Source organism: Amphibalanus amphitrite, unplaced genomic scaffold (assembly GCF_019059575.1).
Source record: "Amphibalanus amphitrite isolate SeventyFive unplaced genomic scaffold, NRLGWU_Aamphi_draft 000761F_arrow, whole genome shotgun sequence".
NCBI lineage: Eukaryota > Metazoa > Arthropoda > Thecostraca > Balanomorpha > Balanidae > Amphibalanus > Amphibalanus amphitrite.
Window position 1 is genome coordinate 82,762 of NW_024882255.1, and position 20,731 is coordinate 103,492.

General features: G+C 46.7%; 2 protein-coding genes across 22 annotated transcripts in view; one reads left to right on the top strand and one right to left on the bottom strand.

The window, feature by feature from the left end:
- Positions 1–13,899, bottom strand: part of LOC122365753 (RNA 3'-terminal phosphate cyclase-like) — a 37,257-nt gene extending 23,358 nt beyond the window's left edge. The window contains exons 1-2 of one of the 10 annotated variants that reach the window (XM_043337234.1): positions 12,027–13,899; positions 297–361 (exon numbers count right to left, since the gene is read on the bottom strand). In XM_043337234.1, coding sequence (XP_043193169.1) covers positions 297–338 — 42 coding nt within the window. In that variant the 5' untranslated portion in view covers positions 339–361; positions 12,027–13,899. Of the gene's footprint in view, positions 1–296; positions 367–2,943; positions 3,578–3,600; positions 4,129–4,298; positions 4,449–8,832; positions 9,061–12,026 lie in introns of those variants that run through there. The other 9 variants (XM_043337238.1, XM_043337236.1, XM_043337239.1 and 6 more) reach the window with 9 other exon arrangements.
- Positions 4,477–20,731, top strand: LOC122365751 (serine protease HTRA2, mitochondrial-like). Of its 12 annotated transcripts, none has more exons than XM_043337221.1 (9): positions 7,756–7,913; positions 17,121–17,594; positions 17,792–17,912; positions 18,165–18,251; positions 18,514–18,619; positions 18,820–18,908; positions 19,246–19,390; positions 19,708–19,876; positions 20,079–20,731. In XM_043337221.1, the coding sequence occupies exons 2-9, from the start codon at positions 17,134–17,136 to the stop codon at positions 20,242–20,244; spliced, it is 1,344 nt and encodes a 447-aa protein (XP_043193156.1). In that variant the 5' UTR covers positions 7,756–7,913; positions 17,121–17,133; the 3' UTR covers positions 20,245–20,731. The 12 variants fall into 12 exon arrangements, 11 of the variants coding, with proteins under 11 accessions (XP_043193156.1, XP_043193160.1, XP_043193167.1 ...); XM_043337225.1 differs by lacking the exon at positions 7,756–7,913 and adding an exon at positions 15,380–15,658; XM_043337232.1 differs by lacking the exon at positions 7,756–7,913 and adding an exon at positions 15,688–15,916.

A 20,731-nucleotide genomic window follows, 5' to 3' on the forward strand; every position in this document is an offset into this window, starting at 1 on the left:
CTAATCTCATCACCGCCGGCCCCATTTCCATATGCACATGAGCAGGATTGAGGAGAGGAGGCAGCATCCCAGAGGACAGCTGGGCCAATTGTGCTGAAATTTGATACCACACAGCCCAGATGGGGTATCACTTCTCACTTGCACATCAGGACTTGCATTTCTGCTAACTTGTTGGTCACTTATTGCCCTGCATTCTGCAAGGCTTCTTACTAATATGGTACAAAGAAGGTGTTTCAAGCGCAATGATTGCTGATTTTACTGTATTTATAAGGAAACACATAACATGAGAAACTTACCCCTTCCATGATTGAGCCATCAATCACTTTCATGTCCTCCATGTTTTTACAGGCTTCTTTAAATTCTGAAATAATGAAAATGATCAGTAGATCTTACTGTAGGGGAGAGTGGGGTCACATGTAACAAGGGACAATTGTACTCGTAACAGTGTTTGTAATTCATAAACCTGCCAATTGAATGAGCTTAGTAAATTTCTATGCCATTATATTTGATAAGCTCATTCCTGCAGGCTGTGTGATAGTTTATCTTACAGCAGTAGTTTAGCGGTCTTTATCTTATAGCAGTAGTTATATAGCAGTAGCAGTAGTTGTGGCAGTAGTTTGTATAGTTATAGCAGTAGTTGTGGTGCTGCAGTAGCAGCACCACAACCACAGCCTCATCAACCACAGCAGCAACAGGACTATCGCACCATGATACGTGAGGAGCTCAAGGAGCAGAAAGAGCGTGAAAAGCGACGATCCTTTCTCATTGTCAGGGGTCTTCCTGCTAACTCAGCCTCAGAATTTATCAGGAAGTTTGCTCAGCTCACTGATGACTGCATGGGAATGAGGGTTGAGCCATCTGAAGCCTTTGCTATAACTGGTCACTCAAACTTCTATCGCATCAGGGTACCAGATGATGACCAACGGAAAGAGATCCTGGAGAAGGCAAAGCAACTAAAAGGCTCTCGATATGACAAAGTTTTTGTCAACAGGGACCTGACTTATTCACAGAGAACCGAGCTCTACCATCGTCGCCAGGCCCGCCGGCAGCAGGAGCCTGGGTTGAGAGCTGGGGACCAGAGACCTGTGGATGTTCTTAATGATGCTCCACGTCAACAGGCTGCTCTCCCACAAGCTGCCGCTGGTGCCCCTGCCCCTGCCCCAGCTAACGCGTCTACCCAAGCGGGTTCGGGAAACTAGCTCCCAGCCTGCAGACTGCCTCAGTGATCCGGATTGCTCAAGTCAATGTTAATGGTTTGCCATCCAAGATGAATCAGCTTAACAACTTTGCCAAACTCCATGACCTTGATATTGTATGTATAACTGAGTCACATCTTCTTAACCACACAAAGGATTCATTTGTACAGATGCCTGGATATTCACTTATTCGGAATGATGTTGCTGGTACTGTCTACAAGCATGGTGTTTGTGTATATGTGAGAGAAAATGTTGTTACAAATGGTGTCACAACTCCTGTCCCAAATGTGCTAACTTTCTGCTTGACTATCTACAACACTTATGTAGTAGTTGTTTACAGACCGCCTTCAAACTTGGAAGCTGAGAATACCATGCTGATGTCTTTCCTTTCAGACTTCTGCACTGACAGAGAGGTGATTGTTTTGGGAGACTTCAATCTGCCAAACATTGACTGGGATGCTCCAAATGGGTTTCAGAACTGTTCAATGCTCGAGAGAGATTTCTGCAATCTATTCAGCCTTGCCGGTCTTACTCAATGGGTCACCCAACCAACCTACCCCAGATCAGGAAACATCCTTGATTTGGTACTGACTTCTGAGACAGACCGCCTTGGACTGTTGGAGGTTTGTCCCCCACTCCCAGGTTGCGATCATTGCCCAACTCTTTTTGATTATATATTTGAGATGCAAAGTACAAATGTGCCCTCAGGTCCCCCACAGATGAGCAGGAGAGCCTGGAGCAGAGGTCGTTATGAACTGATGTGCCAGAGACTAAGGACTATTGACTGGGATTTTGAATTAGCACATCGTGATTGCAATGATTCCTTCAACCACTTTACTAAGCTTATCTGTGATTTGACAGACGAGTTTGTACCTGAACAGACATCAAACAGAGGTAAACCATCCTGGCAAAAGAGACCCCCTACTAGTCTAATGCACCGTCGGCGCAGGGCATGGCAGACCTACAAATTAGTAAGGGAACGTAAAGGGAGAAAAGCTCATGAGTCTCGCATGGCCTATCAAGAGTTTGCTTCTGTCAATAAGGAGTTAAAAGGGTTTGCTGTGAGATCCCAGAGTCTGTATGAAGCTAGCCTAATGGAGAGGTCCGCTGAAAACCCTAAACTCCTGCACTCCTACATCAGATCCAAGAAGGTGGGATGCCCATCTGTTGGCCCCCTGCTTCTCCAATCTGGGGAAGTGAGTGATGACGCCCAGGCTATGACTGAAGTGTTTGCCACCTCTTTTGCATCGGTGTATTCGACTAACTCACCAACCAACCCTGCCCCTCACCAGGAGTTTGACGGGTCACTTCAAAATGTTGACCTGACGACCGAAGACATTTGCTCTGCGCTGATGGCCCTTGACCCACACTCAGCCATGGGCCCTGACAGACTGAATCCCTTGGTACTTAGGCGTTGTGCTGCAGAACTGGCTCGTCCCTTACTCATGATTTTTTCCAGATCTCTCCAGGAAGGCCAACTGCCTGTCCTATGGAAGCTGTCCCATGTTATACCGATATTCAAAAAAGGCCGACGATATGATCCACTTAATTACAGGCCCATCAGTTTAACTTCTGTGGTGTGCAAGAGCATGGAACGAATTATTTGTGCCAAACTTCGTGACTACTTGGAATCAAATGACTTACTGACACCAAATCAGTTTGGTTTCAGGGCAGGCAGGTCAACTATGGATCAGCTGTTACTTGTGTATAACGCCGTTTCGAGAGCAGCTGACATGGGTGGAGTCACAGATGTAATATTCTTCGATTTCAGCAAGGCGTTTGATGTGGTCTGTCACGATTTGATGATTGCTAAGCTGAGGTCTCTGGGTATCCATGGCCGTTTGCTTGATTGGCTTTCCTCATTCCTATATGGCAGGGAGATGCAGGTTTGTGTTAAGGACTGTAGGAGCCGGCCAAGGAATGTCCTTAGTGGTGTCCCACAGGGTAGTGTCCTTGGACCACTTCTGTTCCTAGTATATGTGAACAGCATAGCCTCACAGTTAACAAGCAGTTATAAAATTTTCGCCGATGATCTTAAAATGTATGCCTGTGTGTCTCATGCTCCCGCTCTATCAACACTGTCTCATTATCAACATGTGCAGAAAGACATCGACCTCTTACACACCACAGCAGCATCATGGGGTCTTAGAATGAACTCAGATAAATGTGTCGTGCTAAGATTTGCCAACTCTAGATCAAAGCTAGTCTCTCCAGAGTACTTCCTTGGCGGCCAACAGATCCCTTCTGCTGAGAGCCATCTGGACTTGGGCGTTACCGTTGACTGCCAATTAAAGTTTCACGAGCACATCAGGGGTGTGGTTCGTAAGGCTAGTGGTTTGGCACATAATCTGTTAAAGTCGACTGTCTGCCGATCGCGTGAATTCATGTTGTTTCTATTGCTTACTCATATTCGTCCAATGCTTGAATATTGCTCTTGTGTCTGGTACACTGGCTACATAGAGGATATGCGACTCTTGGAGAGGGTTCAGCGACGTTGGACCAAGCGAATTGATGGGCTAGCCTCATTGAGCTACGCTGATCGCTTGCAGGAGCTGAACTTGTATTCGGTTCAGGGTCGACTGACACGCGCTGATCTCATTCAGTGTTGGAAAATCTTCAATAGGAAGTCTTGCATTGCTCCTGATGAACTGTTTAGCCTGTGTCCCCAAACTCGCACCAGAGGTCACTGTCACAAGATCTTTCCCTTGCACTCACGCACAGATGTTAGGAAGCGTTTTTTCACTGTGAGGTGTATGCGTCTTTGGAATGCCCTACCCGCAGAGGCGGTATGTGCCCCAAACCTATCTAGGTTCAAGGAGGTCCTGCATGACACTTTGCATGGGAGTTTGTTCGCCTATGTCTAACGTTACTTGAACAACTGTACAAAACTTTAGCGCGCTGCATATTCTGCCGGCCTCTCTGCACTGTATTCATTTTCTTTTTCTTTTTTTTTTCTCTGTGAAAAACCACAGTGTGTTTGTACATGCATACACGCCGGACTCAACGGAAGACGCTAAATTCCAGCTTTCTGCGCTCGCCAACCACAAGTGAAGATCTCCCCCGGCTGGCGCGTCTAGGATTCAGGGTTCCTGTCTGTCCTACTCTTTCCTTCCATCTACATTTCTTGACACTGGGAACCCAACCAGGTGAGTCAACCAGGTGAGTTTAGCGTCACACGACCATATTCATGTAACCTTGGTTTGCGCCGTTGTTCGTCGCCCTCGTGTGAGACGCTCTTTGTCTATATTGTCGATCTTGAACTGACTCAATGCACAGTTGTGGAATACAGCTTTCTGAAGTATAAAAAGCGTATCAAGCAAGTATTCAGCAAGAGCACGTCTACCACATGTGTTCTTTGATGCTCTTCAAACGACTCAGTCGAGGTCGGAGGCCTTCGCAGACCTCCAAGTGAAGATTGAAGGACTGCCTGGGTGTCACACTTTCCATGCAAAAGTGGACACTGGTGCAGATGGCAACATCCTACCAGTCAGGTGCCTCAAGAAGATGCCCTCAAGTGTGCACCTCCAAAATGACAAAACCAGGATCACAGCATACAACGGCACGGACATCAAACAACATGGTGTCTTGGAAGTTGAGTGCTTCTTCAACGGGAAAAGGTCAACACAAAAGTTCCATGTGGTTGACTGCGAGGGTCCCATCCTGGTTGGTCTGCCAGCATGTGAGAAGCTGGACCTCGTCCGCCTAAACCAGCAAGTGCACATGGTGAAATCAAAGGTCAGAGATGAAGTGCATGCTCATGAAATCATCACAGACACTCAGCAGCTCATCAAGGAGTACCCGGACCAGTTTCGAGGACTGGGCAAGTTTCCAGGAACAGCCTCAATCGAAGTTGACCCAACAATCAAGCCTGTGGTGCATCCTCCAAGGAAGTGCCCTATCCACCTGCGAGATGACTTAAAAAAGGAGCTAGATACCATGGAGAAGATGGGCGTCATCAAACCCATGCAAGAGCCCACTGACTGGGTATCCAGTCTGGTCATCACGAAGAAACCAGACGGGAAGCTGCGGGTCTGCCTTGACCCAAAGGACCTAAACAGGGCCATAAAGAGGCCACATCACAGGAACATCACAACTGAAGAAATCACCCATCAGCTGGCTGGGGCAACAACCTTCTCGAAGTTGGACGCCCGTGCAGGCTACTGGGCCATCCAGCTGGATGAGGAGTCAAGCAAGCTGACTACCTTCAACTCACCATTCGGCAGATACAGGTTCTGCAGGCTGCCGTTTGGCATCAGGCTCTCACAAGATCTCTTCCAGAGGAAAATGGATGAAATCCTCACAGAATTGGAAGGAGTCATCAACATCGCAGATGACATCTGTGTGTATGGCAAGGACGCAACCGAGCACACGGAACGGCTCCTCGCCCTCATGAAGCGCGCGCAAGAAAAAGGTCTAGTCTTCAATCCGGACAAGTGCGCCATCGGCCTGAGTCAAGTGTCCTTCTTCGGACATGTGTACAGTGCGAACGGTGTATCGCCCGACCCCGCAAAGGTGGAAGCGATCAAGAACATCGAGCGCCCCAAGAACGTGGCAGAGCTGCAGTCGTTCCTGGGTATGTGCACTTACCTGTCTCCGTTCATTCCAGGTTTCTCAGATCTGACACATCACCTGAGGCAGATGTTGAAGAACGCCATCGTCGAGTGGTCTCCAAAAGCCTGCAAGGACTTCCAGACACTAAAGGACATCATTTCCTCAGATGCAGTACTGGCATACTACGACCCGTCGAGACCGGTAACGCTTGAAGTTGATGCTTCCGGTGTGGCGCTGGGCGCAGTGCTGTTGCAGGATGGCCAGCCAGTCGCGTTCGGCTCGAAAGCACTAAGCGATACTGAGACGAGGTACGCCAACATCGAACGGGAGATGCTTGCAGTGGTGTTCGGGTGCGAAAAATTCAGAACATATCTGTTCGGACGCACATTCGAGGTCATATCTGATCACAAACCCCTAGAGATGATACTGCAGAAGAGCATAGCTCGCGCCCCCGCGCGCCTGCAGCGGATGCTTCTCCGCATCGAAAACTACACGTTTACCCTGAAGTACCGGAAGGGTGACACAATGTATGTGTCTGACGCGCTATCCAGACTTCCCACAGAACGACCAAGTCCGACGACTACTCTTCAGCTGGACGTCTGCATCGGCCTGGTGCAGTTCACCCCATCACGCCTGGAGGAGCTGCGAGAAGAAACCCGCCGAGACGAGACACTACACCAGCTGAAGAAGGTCATCCTGAGCGGGTGGCCAGCAAGACGCTGCGAAGCCCACCCAGCGGTCAAACCGTTCTGGTCGGTCCGAGACGCCCTGGTGATCGACGATGGACTGGTCATCAAGGGCACCGCCGTGGTCATCCCGGATCAGCTTCAGCAGTGGTACGTCGAAAGACTACATGAAGGACATCAAGGCCGTGTGAAGATGGAACTGCGAGCCAGAGACTCAATCTTCTGGCCAACGCTGAAGAAGGACGTGGAGGCGCGCGTCGCTGCCTGCCTGCCCTGCCAGGCATCACGTCCCGCTGCAAGTGCAAGCACAATCGAAGCTGAGCACCAGCACCCAGTTCCCCCCGGTCCCTGGACCGATGTCAGCACGGACCTGTTTTACAGCAATGGGAGGCACTTTATCATCATAGTGGACCACTACTCCAAGTTCCCATTCGTCTACGAGCTGACGAGCACGACCAGCACGCAAGTGATCAAGGTCATGATGCAGCTGTTCGCTGAACATGGATCACCGAGCACTGTGTACTCTGACAACGGCCCCCAGTACAGTTCGAAAGAGTTCAGGACATTCAGCGAGATGTTCGGGTTCAAACACGTGACATCGTCCCCGCATCACCCGCAGAGCAACGGCATCGCGGAGCGTCATGTGAAAACCGTGAAAAGCCTGCTGCAGAAGTGCGCTGGGAACTACACCAAGTTCCAGATCGGTCTCCGCACCCTGAGGGCCACTCCGATTGACAGCGTTCTCCCGTCACCCGCAGAGCTGCTGTTCGGTCGCAGAATCGATCAGCTTCCTCATCGACACATGGAGAGCCAGGAAACGACGAACCACCGAAACCGTCTGGAGTACCGCCAGCAACAGCAGCGCGACAGCCACAACGCACGCGTCGGGCAACGCCGCCCTGAGCCGATGCTGCTTCCTGGTGACGCGGTATTCATCAGAAACAAGGCGACGAGCACGTGGGAACAGGGAACCATCAAAGCGGAACACGAGGCACCATCGTCCTACATGGTTCAGCGCGGGTCCCGCCCGCTATCCAGAGCGAGCAGCACGTCCTCGGTGGACACGGACGACGACGCCCCGCGGCCCGTGAGGCGGACCGCCCAGGACATTCGTCCGGATCCTAGCGCTGCGCGTACCCGATCCGGCCGAGTGACGCGAGCGCCTATCCGTTTGGACTTGTGAGCGTTCGTGAGAAGGGGGATGTGATAGTTTATCTTACAGCAGTAGTTTAGCGGTCTTTATCTTATAGCAGTAGTTTAGCGTCACACGACCATATTCATGTAACCTTGGTTTGCGCCGTTGTTCGTCGCCCTCGTGTGAGACGCTCTTTGTCTATATTGTCGATCTTGAACTGACTCAATGCACAGTTGTGGAATACAGCTTTCTGAAGTATAAAAAGCGTATCAAGCAAGTATTCAGCAAGAGCACGTCTACCACAGGCTGCAATTGAAAAGATAACGACTTCAGTTCAGACTTTGTGTAAGCGTTGGCAGGCTTGTTGTCCGTAAATTGAAAGCATTAGATGCTGTCCATACATCTTTTGGTGCCAGTTTTGTAAAAAATGTCACTGCGCGACAGGGACGATTGTAACATTCTTGCAGGCAGCAGGGGTCAAATATAACAGGTTACAGGTCAAAGGCCACTAAGTTAAGGTCAACAAATTTTCAAGACAGGTGAAACATTGCTAGAATTAAGACAACTGCAAGTTTTGTCGCAATTGGCAGCTTTTTACTAAATTTATTTGCAAAAACCTGAGGGAGAATTGGTCCATTCAATCCCTGTATAACAAGGTTTAAAGTGTTTTTTTTCCTAAAAAGAACAGAACCTACCTACCATGTCTGAGGATATGAACATGTGTTACACTTCATCAAATCAAAGATTTTGAAAATATTGCATTTCCGTTCCATAGCCTGTAGGCTGTAAGTAACATGCTAACTTTGTCCCCGGGTGATGTTACTTTTGAACCCGTACCTTAACTGGGGTGAATTTGAATTGTAACAGCTGAAACCTGAACTGACTTTTTTGGACCTAAATTTTGACCTGAAAAAGGGACGACGGTGAAAACAGGGCGCCTGGGGCGATTTGATCAAGGTTCGTGAAAATCACACGTGACGTGTAGGATACAGAAGGCCCGTGGAGGGGGAGAACTTCCAAATATCACGTGACTAATATGCCCTCCGGCGCCCTGTTTTCACCGGCGTCCTGAAAAAGATGCTATTTTGGAAATATTTTTGGTGTACGTACAGGCGACAAAAATATTATTGTTTCTGAAAATAAAAGAAAGAACTTTATAACTGCAAATGTGTTTGCACCAGATCATAAGATGATAAAATCATAAAAATGATGAGATGATAAAATGCAAAAAAAAATGTTACAATTGACCCCTATCTCCCCTAATAAATATGGCCCTTATTGAATTTGGCCTCTCCAATGTCTTCCAGGATATCCAGCCATATTACAGCATAAATTGAAATTGCCATAACCACCAATACACAAACCACAATTGCTCAACAACAATCAACTTGAACTCAACAAAAATAAATCCATCCAAATTCATTTTTTTTTCTTACTGCAGCCTTTGTATCAGCCGACCCCCACCGGACACGATTTGGTAGCCGAGGTCTGTGACGTCAGCCGGGCGTGAAGTTTTCCCTTCACCATAGGCTTCACACACAAACCGGCCGAAGTTCATGCCAGGATAGCCCGGCTTGAAAGTGCAAAAATGATTAAATTTTGCCCTCAATAGATTCATTGCTTCATTTTATAACTAAAAACGTCCGTTATTAGGACTCAATGAAGGTAAAAAGTACTCAAAATCGAAGTTCAAGAAGATGCTGTCCGAGCACAATCTGGTAACATCACGTGACCTCTTTTAAGCAAAATGTATATAATTCAAGGATGTTATTACACGATTGCTGCCTAAAACATCATAAATAATACGCTTGTAACATTTATTGCTTCTGTTTAAGTCATAACATTGCAAAACGCAATGTTTATCATGGAAGTCACGTGACCAAAGGTATAGCAGGGGTTGGGACAAGCACTCAAAGGATTTCAAGTTTTTTAATTAAATTATATAAGTTTCATGATGAAATTGATAGAATGTATTTTTTCCGAATGAAATACAAGTTTTCGTATGTAAAATATTTTTCTTATGGGCGAAATTCTCCATATAAGAAATGTCAGTGACGTCACCAGGGCTTTACGTGGGCTTTACTCAAAACATCGGACCTACCTGTTTCTTATAGGTATCTTGGTATCAGCCGCGCGATTTCTGTCGCAGTGTTTCTGCTTTATTAAAGGGAGATAATGAGCTTTCTTTTTTCTTAAATAAAAATTACTCGACATCTATACTATTTCTACTGTAGTTTCTATAAAATATGAAAATTTCCTAGCACATTTTCGTATGTGAAAAAGGTTTTTATTTTTGCAAAAAAGAAGCAGTACTTGCAGTACTTGTAACACCCACCGAAATGCGTTGTCCTTCTCTATAAAAAAGTCGCAGTATATGGCGCTTTTGTTTCAAACAGCGACGCTTGGGTTTTTGTTTATGTTATCGCCTTGTCGTTGCTTGGTTGTAAGGATTCTAATTTGAATTAGAGTTAATTCGGTTTAGAATTAATTAGTTTCTACAGAGCTGGGCATTGCGCAACTTAAGTCCGCAACTCCGCAACTCCGCAACTTGCGGACTACCCTCTTGGTAGCGGAGTTACGGATCGGCTACCGAGCCCAAAAAAGTTGCGGAGTTGCGAGTTGCGGAAGCGAAAAATTCTAAAGCGCAACCGCTACCGGGGCCGCCACCGCTGACGGGGGCGAGAGAGAGAGAGAGAGAGAGAGAGAGAGAGAGAGAGAGAGAGAGAGAGAGAGAGAGAGAAAGAGAGAGAGAGAGAGAGAGAGAGAGAGAGAGAGAGAGAGAGAGAGAGAGAGAGAGAGAGAGAGAGAGAGAGAGAGAGAGAGAGAGAGAGAGAGAGAGAAATCGCCACTTCAAAAGGTACTACCTATGAGACATATACCTTACACTGCACTTCAGAACTAACCCTCGTACGGCGTTTGCCAGCGTCTAACGTGTAGGGGGGGGGGGGAGGGTCGGTTGGACCCCACCCCCTGCCGTTCGGCCCCTGATCGAGCTAGAGCTTCGTGGAAAAAAAAACGAGCGTGTTGCCCGTTACGAGAGGAACCCGATGATACCCAATTTTAAGGTCCTAGGTCATTGGTTGACCTTCCAGGTCAGTTCAATGACCCAAAAGTCGGGAAAATAGAGACCTGCTAGAACTTCGCGAAGTGAAGCTGTTGTTTTTTTTCGGGGTGCTAATCACGTATTTCATATTAGTTTTGATCACCGATGATGTCTTCATGCATTTAGGCCAGGTCGGGTCAGGTCAGGTCAGGTCAGGTCAACCAGTAGGCGTCCTGCCGGCTATCTATAGTAGGTGTCAACTGTCAACTACCATGTGACGGCGCCGTAACATGTAACGAAGGCACTAAAACTACTTCGTTAATGTTCAAATGGATGCAAAACTCGAAATCAGCCTCAAAAACTACCCTAGAAACATGTAAAACTCGAAAAAGAGAACCAAGGTCATCAAAGTCAATGACCTTGACCTGACCTTCACGTGACATTGACACCCACCCCACCGTAAGGCATGGGACGAACATCATTTCACATGTTTGGACGTTTACAATCACAAAAGACTGGAAACGCGCGGATAATGTGAGCTGACATTCGCTGAATCGCGATTTCGGCCAAACATGGTCTCGAGAAATATCAAATAGGTCAAAGGTCATTTGGGTTAGGGTCATGAAATTTTCAGAGTAGGTGTAAAATTGATCAACTCGATGGTACTGAAAGTTTCGTCGCGGTCGTCCGCTTTTGCGCGAGTTATTCGCGAAAAACCGGGGGGGGGGGTCCATCAAACCTCCACGGCCTACACATGCGAGGGCTAAAACTGATAAAACGTAGTACGCAATAGAGGTGGGTAGCGGAGTTGCGGAGTTGCGAGTTGCGCTTTTACGATCTGCAAAATAGTTTCGGAGTTGCGATTGCGCTTTGGGTACCTCAGGTTGCGGAAGGTAGCGGTAGCGGTTTCCAAATTTCGGTAGCGATGCCCACCTCTGAGTTTCTAATTCGGGGGTACATAGTGCCTACTCTTCTTTAGCCCCGTTTACATAGGAGTTGCCAGATTCACATGCCAGCTCGATCTACTTTCAGGTGTTCGGCCTCCGCCATGTCGACAAATGCTGCGCAGCAAATACAAAATCCAGAAATGTGGTAATGGAGTTCTGGCCACCAAATAGAAAAAGCCTGCCAAGTTTATGATGCTCTGCATGTTATGTAGTTTTGATAATAAACGACGCATGGGCTTCAAATGAATTGTATGTTGTACATTTGGGCATCATATGAGTGGAATATTGCAAAGTTTTTACCCAACATTTAAGCATAAGACTAAGTTGTTTCAATAAAAGCGATGAAAATAAAGCTGATTGTTGAGTTCGATGCACTCCTTGCAGCTTATATTTAGCGGATTACATTTATTCTTATTCCACATTCATTTATAGAAAGATCAAATATGTAACACCCCTTTTCCCGCTTACCTTCAACCTCTGAGCAGTGACATTTTCTTGATCGATTCAAAAGGCATGGAAAACACGAAGCAGAAACTGAGTGCGTAAGATATTTGGTAACAAGTATCACATACGCTCTAAATGACTTTCTAAGCAGATTCGAGAGTCAGTAATTACCTATTTATTCACGTTGCGCTCATTCATCAAGTCAAACAAATACCTAAACCGATTGGTAGCGTCATCTAGGCGATCATAAGTGCCAAACTGCTAGTTGAAGACTTCTATTATAGATGGCACTGCTAGACAAGCCAGAGCAAGATTACTTTACTACTCAGGTTGGTTCACTAGGGAAATAAAGGCGCCGCAGCTACGTCACGGATTTGGTAGCAATCTGGTAGCAATTTTTGCAGACATCAATGGCGCACGTGTTGTTTGATCGTCGCCAATACTATTTTACTGCACTATTTTGTTATTTCACTGCAATGTATTGTACATTTAATTTGAAAATTATAATAAAGAAATATTCGTAACCCAGCAAGTCAGTTATTCTTTGAGGCAGCACTCTGTCAGCATTGAGCCTTCAGAATGTGTTATTTGATAGACTTTCCCACATTTTCTACTCTTGTGGAAAACTTTCTTAGTCATCAAAAATGTATGCACATATGAATAATTAGAACTTAATTTTCAAAGTTTTATAGAAATAAGATTTCACATTACATTATCATAAGGCTACCTGTCCATTTCGTCAAACCAATAAAATATTCATCCAGCAGAAGGCAGGTACCTCTGAGAAGGTACTGATATCTCTTATCTACACCAATATTCCAGGAAAATGACAGAGACTGAGAAGCTATTAAAACTTAAGCGTATGAAAGGGATGTTATGGCTTATGCACATTGGAAAACATCAGATAATGCTTTTGAACCATCTCATTCACCAGCACACATCAATCCGGCTCCTGGCTTCTGTCAAGGAAACATTCCAAAATAATGCATTATTTTATTTCATTGACCACCTTGCAAAAGACAAACAGCAAACACATCACCACCAAAAACAAAAAATAGTCAACAGGTAGGTACCAGCTGATCTAGCCGTGCTGTGTCATGTGCCTTTGAAAAACTTGAGCAGTCAGGGTTGAATAAACACCCCAAACTTAGCCATCATGCATGAACAAGTGCAAATTCTGGTCGAGCATTTTAATAAAAATGAAACTAACAGCATTGTAGGTTACAATTTTAAAATAAAAGACAATTACAAAGAAACAGCAGAGCTTACTCTACAAGGCATAACCATTAATTTTATAACTGACATCCAAATTCGCATCTCCGAAGTTCAACCCACCAACCAGCCACCTGCACATTTCTGCGCACATGTGCTGCGCAGTGTGCACAGTCACTACACATTACACAATTATGAGAATTAAAATAGTTTTAAACAATCAAGCAAGTCAGGACTGGTATGCAGATTCACAAGTTTTCTCAACATCTTCAATTACCAACAATCAAGAGCACCTTGTGATCTCAGTAACTCCGCAGATCCATCTTCTGTTTTCCATTTTCAGTTTTCAATTGAAATATAAGTTCCATCTGGGAGACACATGTTGCATCATTATGTTTAAACAATTATTATGCTTGAACTTTTGATTTTTCATGTGAACTTCACTTCAAAAGTTGATTCAATTTTTTTAAAATGATAAAATTTGTATAATGCTACAATCACGGCGCACCAAATCACAGATAACTTGAAAATAACCAAGCAAAAGCCACATTCTTCAGCAAACTATGAGAGCTATCTGATCCATGCTGCGTTGAAATAATTGAAAATCGCCAAAATCAGTCAAAATATGACAATTAAATTAATAAAAACTTCACAAAACTCTGATTTGTGAGGCGATGCGCAACAGAAATGCGAGGGAATATGGTAGTAATCTTATGTTATGTTATAAATTATGAAGGATTTCCCCTGTCGCTGGTGAAAAAACACTCGTAACAAATTTTTCAACGCAGAGGAAATCCTTCATTATGAGTTGCAGGGACCATTTGATTGGCCCATTTTAGATAAATATAGGCCGAATGTTTCGATTTCAACCCCATTTATCGTAATGAGACGAATCCATTGGCTTAATGGTACGTCTTTTGAACACATGTAGGCCTTAGATTTCTCCTTAGCCCGCCTGAAACACACCATGCTTTGCATGCATTTCTATGGGTGAAGGAAAATTCATGCGCCGTGATGACGTCACGGTAAAGGAATTCTGAAGCTCGTGAACGGGGGCTGAGCCAGAGCGTAAGCCAGAGGATTTTACCACCGCCGTGAAAAATTCCTAACCAAAGGTGCACTCCGGTCCCCTCAACATAAAACTCTCGATATTTCTGTGACCAATCAGAGTAAGCCTTGCTCGGCGCTGATTTGCTAATCAGAAAATGACGTCATTAAGGAGCCACGGCGTTCAAGCTATTTTGTGGCGGCTCTGGTGATCCACTTAGAAGTCATATTTTGATGTTTTTAGGAAAGTCTGATGAATGCTTTTATATTTTCAGAAAAGAACCCTTAATGTTGTTGTTGATAAACCCAACTTCGCTATTTTTGCCAATAGTAATAAGACAGGAAATCATCTGTTGGTGGGTCTTCACGCTAAATCTACCACCCCCAACTACGTCATCATCGTTCCTAAGCATGCTGTACTTGGTCATAACTTCGTTGCCCAGCACTAGTTTGACCTTGATTTCCGCCAATCAGAGTGCAGAGCTGTCTGCCGAGAGACAGCAGTACTCGATATTAGTGGTGGGCCAAATACTTGTTTTCTAAGATGTTTTTCTTTAGAGCCTTTTATATCTTAGTTTCGTTTATATTACATATCGCTTTATATTTTATTTTTGTAAAGAATATCTGCATAAATTGTGATTTACATAGCTTGATTTAGCTAATATGGCAAAGTGTTTACGAAGGGGTGCAGGGAGATATGGCAGCAGATATGGTGCTTGCAAATAGTCTTTGTACGCATGAAATAGTACCCTTTTTTCAAGCCGAAAATAACCTATCTATTGCAATTTATTGATGTATTATGCCTGAATTCCGAGAAAGTGCTCTTCGTAGCATTGAATACAGTCACTTGTGTAGTTGCAAAAGGTCACTGGCCAGTTTTGTGATATCTCTAAGCCAGCTAGGGAAATTTCTAAATGCTATGTAAACAGGGTTTTTGTTTCCAAGCGCCACAAATGAACGGCATGCGCCAGAAACGCAGCCAAATCTTGCGATTGCGACTACGAAATTCATTATTTTGGCCTCAGAGCCTGAAGCGAAAAATACAAGCATATTTATTTCAAAAAGACTTCAGGTTTGTCGAACGGTGTTATGAGAATTTTGATAACAGTACTGCATAAGTTTTTCAGTGATGCCGCAAAAGTGTTGTATCTATCTTCTTTTATTGTGCAGTCGGCGGGACCGATTCAAAATTGAGTCGTTGCTACTAAAATAGCAGCATATGGCGACAGATGATGAACAGGAAAAATAGTTGCGTAAATTTAGACATAAACCACCCCCAAACCATGAATATCTTTTGAAGGCACTATAGACGACCATTAACTAACTAGATGTGATGAAGATCAAATGTAATGAATACGCTCATTTTACAAAATTACATGCAAGTACCAAAAAGTGATGTAAGTACTTATTCAACGGTCATTTTCAGCGCTCCCCGCTAACGTGACTTCAAGTTGAGATATTTGCGGCAAGGTACCGAATTGAGCAAAATGGTTTTAATTTACATTATAACTTGTTGTGTTTTGTCAGAAAATGGTCCTAACTCAGATTTTGTGGAAAAAGGTCATAATCTCCCTTTAAAATATTGAATACTCCTTTCTGATTGTTTTGATGACGTCAAAAACCCAATTTTCTGCTGGGAGTAAAATAGAAGAAAAGTGAGTGATTCGCAATTTATTCGTCTCGTAAAGGTGATCAATTACCAAGTACGTTTGTGATAATATTTTCAGTCACATACATAAAAGTTGAGCTATCATAATTTTATCGACAAATTTCATATTCTCAAGACTTCTTTTCGCTTCTGGTGACGTAATTTTCAAATGTTTGTTGCAATCGGCCTTGGAAATATCTCACTTGAGAAGTCTATGGTGTGTCTCTTGTTATAACCAAGGCTAGGTTATATCTTTATTTTTTTTTATAATATGTAGTATTTTGGTATACCCTCTATTCCTTTTATTGTTATTATCTGAATCACGGCAAGGCTAGATAGGCACAAGGCAGGTGTTAAGATATAATAAGCTAGGTGTTGTAAGTTTCAGTTTGGTCTTCGTCTGGTCTGTTCTGATTGTTTTTTAATACACCCAAGAGGGCTGCCCAACTGAATATATTTTTCAATGATTTGGTGAACCATCAGGAACCAAACTGACATTTGCAGCTATTTTAAGGCCTCATGAACTGTAAGCATTGGGGGTATTAGTAGAGCAGACGTCACTCGAAGGTTTTTCAACCAAGGAGAGGCGCTATGACTGGAGGTACAGCCCACCGCTTAAGTAATGTAGGGTTTTACCAATATCAACGGTTGGCTTTGACTGGCGATTGTTAAATGCGGAGTGATCGAAAAGAAGATGTCAATAGCTAAAGTTGCAGCTGCACGGGTGACGATACATATAAGCTACATTCAAAGTTTCATTGTTGTCTGGCTAATCGTTCCTAAGCTTCAGAAGCAGAACATACCCATGACTGAAACCCCACATTACTTCTGCTGTGGACTGTACTTCTTTCTAACAAAACCTAAACAAACCTAACCTAACATGACCTAACCTAACCTACAACCTACAAACCTAAAAACCTACAACCTACAAACCTACCCTACAACCTACAAACCTACAGCGCCTCTCCTTGGTTGGAAAACCTTTGTGTGATGTCTGGTCTACTAATACCGCATTGGGTGTCATCAACATACCTAAAACACTGTAATTTGTGATAATTAGTTCATCATTCCCATATGCATTATCTAATCTGCCATGGATGCTGACAGCTGAATGCACCCATTCTTACTTATCCATAGGAAGACTTTGATGGTTATAAGGCTGATGCCATTGGCAGCCACCTGTACTTCATCATTCTATTTGTTCCCAGCAGTGCAGGACCATTGATGGCTGCAGTCTGGGGCTCAGCGGTCTGCCGGCTGGGCAGAACTGTGCTGCAGAGGGCGCCGCCGGTCACCCGGCCCCTTGCAGCTGTTGATGGCCACTTCCAGGTGCGCTGTGTCGCCTCTGGTCGAGATCGGCGCTCTGGTGGTGGGCGGGACAGTGGGTCCAGACGGCGGGCCTCCCTGAGCGCCGCCGGCGGCGGACTGGCCGCGCTGCTGGTCGGCCTCTCGGAGCGGTCCGGCGAGCGGTCGGATCCGGCGCCGCCGGGCCCGCTGCGCCGGCTGCTGGCCGCCCTCCTGCCGTCTGTCTCCGCCGCCAAGGGACTGGGCACGGACCCGAACGACACGGCCGGGAAGGGCGGCGCCCCGGCTTCCTCCCGGCGCCAACAGTACAGCTTCATCGCTGACGTGGTGGACAAGACGGCGCCGGCGCTCGTCTACATCGAGATCAAGGATATGCGACGGTGAGAACCATACCAGACCAGACAGTTGCTGGTAGATGGGAGCAGTGAGCTGTACTTGAATCGGCGTGATTGAGCGAGAGCACAGGCTGGTCACATCTCACGAAGTCCTTGGCCGTTATGTTATCACTTCGGTTTCACATCTGGGGTGTGGTCGAAACTTTTGCTAGCCATCAGTAGTGACAGTGTTCCACCCTCAGGAGAGGGATGTTTGGTGGTCCCGCCACCGCCTCCAACGGCTCCGGTTTCATCGTCAACTCGGACGGCCTCATCATGACGAACGCCCATGTCGTGGTCAACACGCCTCACAGTACCGTCCAGGTGAGAGGGTGGTTTCCGCTGTCGGCAAGAGCTGTCCGCACGGCTCCGACGGCGCAGCTCCCTCACGAGGTGCGGTGGCGCCATCTTACCCATTGCACAGACATTGCTACTTAATAACGTTTCCTTGTCAGCTTTGTGTTCTTGTTCATGCAATGCAACAGTTATGTTTCCTGTCGCGCTATTAATGCCGTATTGTTTCAGTGTATTGTGCTGTTCAATTATCACTATTTACCGGTGTTTTGTTCTTGCTAGGTGCGACTGCACGATGGCAGAACGTTCAAGGGCACCGTCGAGTCGGTGGATATCGGCTCAGACCTGGCCACCGTCCGGATCCCGGCGGTAAGTGCGAAGTGTCTCAGTGGAATATTCATACCCATAACCCACACGTTGTTTTGGTGCTTCAGATCTTTTTTTTTTATTGGTTGGTGTTTATATGCTGCATGCGTTGTTTCGCGTAGTCTTTGCTATGTCTGCAATGGTAGCATGAAACTACGTTGCTTCTACATTTGCGGATACTAAATAGTGGCGCAATACCTAGCATCATTGATGTGTTTTGTTTCGCCTCTCGTCCCACTCATGTATTGTTTTTATCGACCTGCAGAAGAACCTTCCGACGCTGAGGCTGGGCGTCTCGAACGACCTGCGTCTGGGGGAGTGGGTGGTGGCCCTGGGCTCGCCGCTCGGCCTCTCCAACACCATCACGGCAGGTCAGTGACATGATAGGCGACCAAGGATCACCACTCCAATGCCTCCACATCAATCTCAAAGGCCAGCGCGTCTGAGCGCTTCTCTAGAAATGATACGGGGTTAGAAGTGTTTACCGTCAGCGCTGGTTCGTTGACACCTCAGTGCGCTATGTGCCAATATCGCTTCTGACACACTCCTCGCCCGTCCGTTGGTTCGGCAGGTGTTGTATCGGCGGTGAACCGGCCCAGTGCCGAGCTCGGTCTCCACGGGAAGGACATGCAGTACATTCAGACGGACGCCGCCATCACGGTACGTAGCACACACCGTTCGTTGGGCGCTCATCTGGTGGGAGGTCAGAAAATGTGTGGTTTACGTTTAACCTCGATAGGAATCGTTTGCCGACTATGGCAACAGCTAGGTAAATACATATTGCCATTTGCTAGCTGGTGAACGTTTATTGGGCATTGTTTTGTCCAGGATGCAGCTAAATATTGCGTTCACATGAACATCAGAACACCATTTTGCTGTCGTGGACACACAGATATAACTCGCAGATATTTGATGATTATGGACGATTTGCCAGTCGGAAGTGTTTGGTAGTTCATAAAAATAAAATAGATGTCTGACCGGTGTCTCTGACTCCCAGTTCGGCAACTCTGGCGGGCCGCTGGTGAACCTCGACGGCGAGGTGATCGGCATCAACGCCATGAAGGTCACCTCCGGCATATCGTTCGCCATTCCGATCGACTACGCCAAGCTGTTCCTGGCCAGGGCGGACGAGGGCAAAATCAGTGAGTCCGGACGACCAGCCGGCCGGGGGGCAGGACAGTCAACTGAGAGATGAAGGATTCGTTGTGTTATGGTAACTTTTTTTGGAACGCATTTAGAGTTTCGACCTTAGAGCAGCGCTGCAGCGTTGTACTGATTGTATTGTATCAGTACAAAATTGTACTGTTGGTACATCAGCGTATCAACGGCGTTACATATGGTAGTCATCCAATGTCACCAGGCGCACTATTGCAGTGTTTCCCGGTTCCCGTCTCATGCACAAGTAATTCGTCGTCCCTGACACGAGTTCTGACCGCCTGCCGCTATCTCCCGTGTGCAGGGCAGCGTCCGGCGCTGTCGCCCGGCGGCCGGCGGTACCTGGGCATCACCATGCTGACGCTGACGCCGGCCATCATCCAGGAGCTGATGCTGCGCCAGCCAGACTTCCCGCAGGACCTGACGCACGGCGTGCTCGTCTGGAAACTGGTCGTAGGCTCTCCGGCACATGCGTGAGTCGTACCACGCAGTTGAACCGAACCGGCGCGGTGGAAGGGGGTGGTAATAGGGAGCATGACCACCAGCCGGGGTTGTGATGAGTGATTGAATGTGAATGTCTGCTGCGAGTCGTCAATGTATTCAAGCTCGCTCCGCGGATAACGCACGCTGTCGGGCCGCTGTATGACTGACACACCATTCCGTCCGTTCCGGCAGGTGCGGCCTGAAGCCGGGCGATGTGATCACGCACATAAACGACCAGCCGATCCGGGCGGCAGCGGACGTGTACCGCCTGCTGGACGGGTCCGACCAGCTGGTGGTGACCGTGCGGAGACACTCGGAGACGCGCCGACTGCGGGTGGCCCCCGAGCCCGCCGCCTGAGGCTCAGGACAGAGTGTTTGGGGGACTGTGACCGGGGAGGGGCGGTGGAAAGGTGACGGAGGACGGCTAGATTGACTTCCGTCACAAAGCGACGTGAACTCGCACGTGAGTCGGCCGCCGGCCATGCCTTCAGTGGTGTGCCTGGGAGTCGATCGAGCAGAGGGCGCCAGCGAGGCTTGGATGAGTGTTCTCCATTTTTCTGCCGGCTGAGAAGATCGAAGGCTAATGCTGTGCCTTGAACGTCTGACGGCGCAGCTTTCAGGGATGGAGTGGCAAAGTTGTGTGGTAACATGCCGTTCTAAAGGGTTCGGCTCCGTGTGATACCATTGTGTTTTAGGTCTGACATCGAATTGACCGAGTAGTCGATTCGTCCCCGACTGCAATTACAGCTCGTCTGCCAGCTATGCGAGTGTTTGGAAACGCAATGTAGATTTATCGGAAAGTGTTCACACAATGAACTGTGCAAATAATAAAACAAAATGTGCAA